A 3235-nucleotide genomic window follows, 5' to 3' on the forward strand; every position below is an offset into this window, starting at 1 on the left:
GCACGTTAAATATCGCATGCGATTAATCGTGCAGCCCTACTAGTAACACATTTCAATTTTTTTCTATGGGGATCTGTCATTCAGATATGAACTATTCAGTTCTGACCAGTATGTATTCCAATTGAGACTAGTATCTTTTTAAATTTTACTATTAAGTATTCATTAGATACTAGTATTTATTTATTAAATACTACTACTTTTCATTAGATACTAGTACATATTTAATAGATACTAGTAGTAATTCATTAGGTACTAATTAGGGCTGCACGATAAATCGCATGCGATATTTAATGCGAGTGCGTGCTTTCACATGGTGCAGCATTTACTACACAGAGCCGTTGTTCAATGACAAGCTGCGCAAAATCACGTTCATATATGATATTATATACGATATTTAAATATCGCATGCGATTTATCGTGCAGCCCTAGTACTAATATTTTATTAGTAGTACTTTGTTTTATTAGACACTAGTATCTTATGTAATTGTTACTAGTAACAAATCTTATTATCTTAGTCACAACTGCTTTTTTACTTGTCTTATGTTATGACTAGTCAGAATGGCCACTGTAGAGTTCAATTAAAAATCTTACTAGTAAAAATGAGTACTATTATTTATTGAATAATTACTAGGAGCTTATCAATAAGGACGAGTAGCTAATGAAAAAGTACTAGTAATAAACAGTAGTATCTATTGAAATCTAATGAATAAATACTAATATTTAATAATAGACTAGTCACTATTGGGATACATACTAGGGCTGGGCAAAAAAATCTATTTTCCGATTAATCGTTTTTTTAAATGACATCTGAATCGATACCCAGCCCTAATACATACTAGGGTTGTGACGGTGAGGAAATTTTTTTTCCTCGCTTTCCATTGCTTTTAAATAGCTTAAAAGCGCCGTGCGCATTTCACTTTCATTTTTTAATTAGCGGCAGTTAGGCGTCAATTGCTTGAATGCAACAACAAAATACAACGTCAAACTCACTTTAGCGTTTTTATTTCTATAAAAAATCAAAACGACGGTGGGGGTCGGTGCCGCGGTGGGCAAGTGAGGTAACCAGTGTTGCGGCTTAACACCGGTATCACCGTCAGCACCGTCTATCACGGCAAGCCTAATACATACTAGTCAGAACTGAATAGCTGATTTCTGAATGACAGTAACTACTGAAATAAGTACTAGTATCTAATGAAAAAGTATTAGTATCTAATAATAAGTAGTAGTATCTATATCACAGGTAATGAATAAGTACTATTATCTACTTGATAGGTACTAGTATCTATTGAATAAGTACTATTATTTAATAATAAGTAGTGGTATCTATATAACAGGTAATGAGTAAGTACTAATATCTAATGAATGAGTAATATTGATAAATAAGAATTAGTGTCTAATAGATAAGTACTAGTATATTTTAACACTTTACTAGTAGCTAAAGAATAAGTACTAGTAGCTAATGAAAAAGTACTAGTACCTAATGGAAGTACTAGTATCATGAAAACAGATACTGGGATGATTTATAGATTTCATGTTAAAATGGCTTGCCATTGTTGTAATTTAGCTTTGATGACTGTCCCACATGTGGGTGTGCATTATTCACCGGTCTTGCCGTCTCTCTGAGGTGCCGTGTTTGTGTGCAGCAGTGAGATGGTTCGTTGTGTCGCTGTGTTCAGATCTTCTTGAGCCCAGGCAGGATCCAAATCACACTCTGGCTTCAGCTGACGCAAGGTCACATGACCCACGAGAACCGCTAAATAAACAGAGAAAAACAGATTTGAATGACAACGGTTATTCACACATGCAAAAATGATCTCAGGCAGCTTTAAACATGCATTTGCATTATAACTAACTTACATGAATCATTAATATATGAAACAAAGGAACTAAATAAAGTTAAAACAGTAAAGTGCAGACATTTAATGAACGTAAACACTTTGATGACTTTTCCAGTAGCCCATTACTGCTGTTATAAGGCATTTAAAAATCATTGTATAGAAATTTTATGAGGAGGTTTCTAGCTGGTTATATGACTTTTAAAATTTTATTATTATTTTATTTTATTTACACAAATGCATATTCACTTTATAAACGTACATTATTATTATTTTATTTTTTTACACAAATGCATATTCACTTATTTATTTTAGCAGGTGAAATAACGTTTATTTATTTATTTTTACACAAATGCATATCTTTAAAAAAAGCCAAATATTTTAGCTGCTGAAATTTAAGCTTTTTTTTTACATCTAATTTAATTTACACAAATGCATATTAACTTTAGAAATGTCAATTATTTTAGCTGTTAAGATATTATACTTTTTAAATTAAATGTTATTTACACAAATGCATATTCACTTCAGCCACAATCACACACTAAACCAAATATACAATATCTGTTATTAATATATGCAAAAACATATGGGCAGCATTAAACATGCACTTGCATTAAAAAAAAGCTTAATTTATATGGGGAAAAAAGGACTCTAAAAACAAATGAAGACATTTAATGAGAGTAAACAAAGTTATAAACAAACAAGAAAAGGAAAGCATACCCAGGTAGTGCAGTTCTTTAGGCATGAGAGTGACGCCAATGTGCAGGAAGACCTGTTTGACGCAGGGAGCAGCCAGAGGAGACCGAAGGAGGGGCAGAACAGCCTGCAGGACTCCAGGCAGATGCATCCAGATCAGCGGAGGACGACGGGCCAGAGCCGCCTCCAGCAGACTGACCGCACACTGCAGCTCCACGTCCAGCTGAGAGAGAACAAGAGAGACAGAGCCGCGGCTCAGTGGTTTGTTTACGCTGACAGCTGTGTCTCAGGTGACCTTCGGTACCGTATGACCTCTCACCTCCTGCAAACGCTTGCGGATGCCAGACTCTTTCTCCAGCTGGTTCTGCATCATCTCCTTCTGCTTGCTGGTCAGCTGGATCTCCTCTTTGATGCCTTTCTTCTTCTTGATCTCCTACAAGACAAACACAAGGGGGAGCTCAATCAGATGTGCAGTATTAAACTGAACGCACTGCACCAGATACTGTATCCCACAATGCAAAGTACTTGATTAATTTCCAGTGTGACTGATGAACTAGATGAAATATCAGCCCAGAATTTTAATGTATTTTGATCTGACTGCCAAAAGTTTTGACATTTAAATTACAGGCTTTTAATTTCTTATATAAAAATAAATATATAAATTTATAAAATTAATACAAATACAAAACACAAATTAATATAAA

The 3235-nt window shown here is 34.3% G+C and overlaps 1 protein-coding gene across 1 annotated transcript in view; it reads right to left on the reverse strand.

Annotated features, from left to right (window-relative positions):
* Window positions 1-3235, reverse strand: part of LOC107699625 (eIF-2-alpha kinase activator GCN1-like) — a 51969-nt gene that overhangs the window by 30820 nt on the left and 17914 nt on the right. The window contains exons 22-24 of the mRNA XM_016500943.1: window positions 2851-2964; window positions 2556-2754; window positions 1604-1753 (exon numbers count right to left, since the gene is read on the reverse strand). Coding sequence (XP_016356429.1) covers window positions 1604-1753; window positions 2556-2754; window positions 2851-2964 — 463 coding nt within the window. The remainder of the gene's footprint in view (window positions 1-1603; window positions 1754-2555; window positions 2755-2850; window positions 2965-3235) is intronic.

The sequence above is a fragment of the Sinocyclocheilus anshuiensis genome, unplaced genomic scaffold (assembly GCF_001515605.1).
Source record: "Sinocyclocheilus anshuiensis isolate Anshui unplaced genomic scaffold, SAMN03320099.WGS_v1.1 scaffold714, whole genome shotgun sequence".
Lineage (NCBI taxonomy): Eukaryota > Metazoa > Chordata > Actinopteri > Cypriniformes > Cyprinidae > Sinocyclocheilus > Sinocyclocheilus anshuiensis.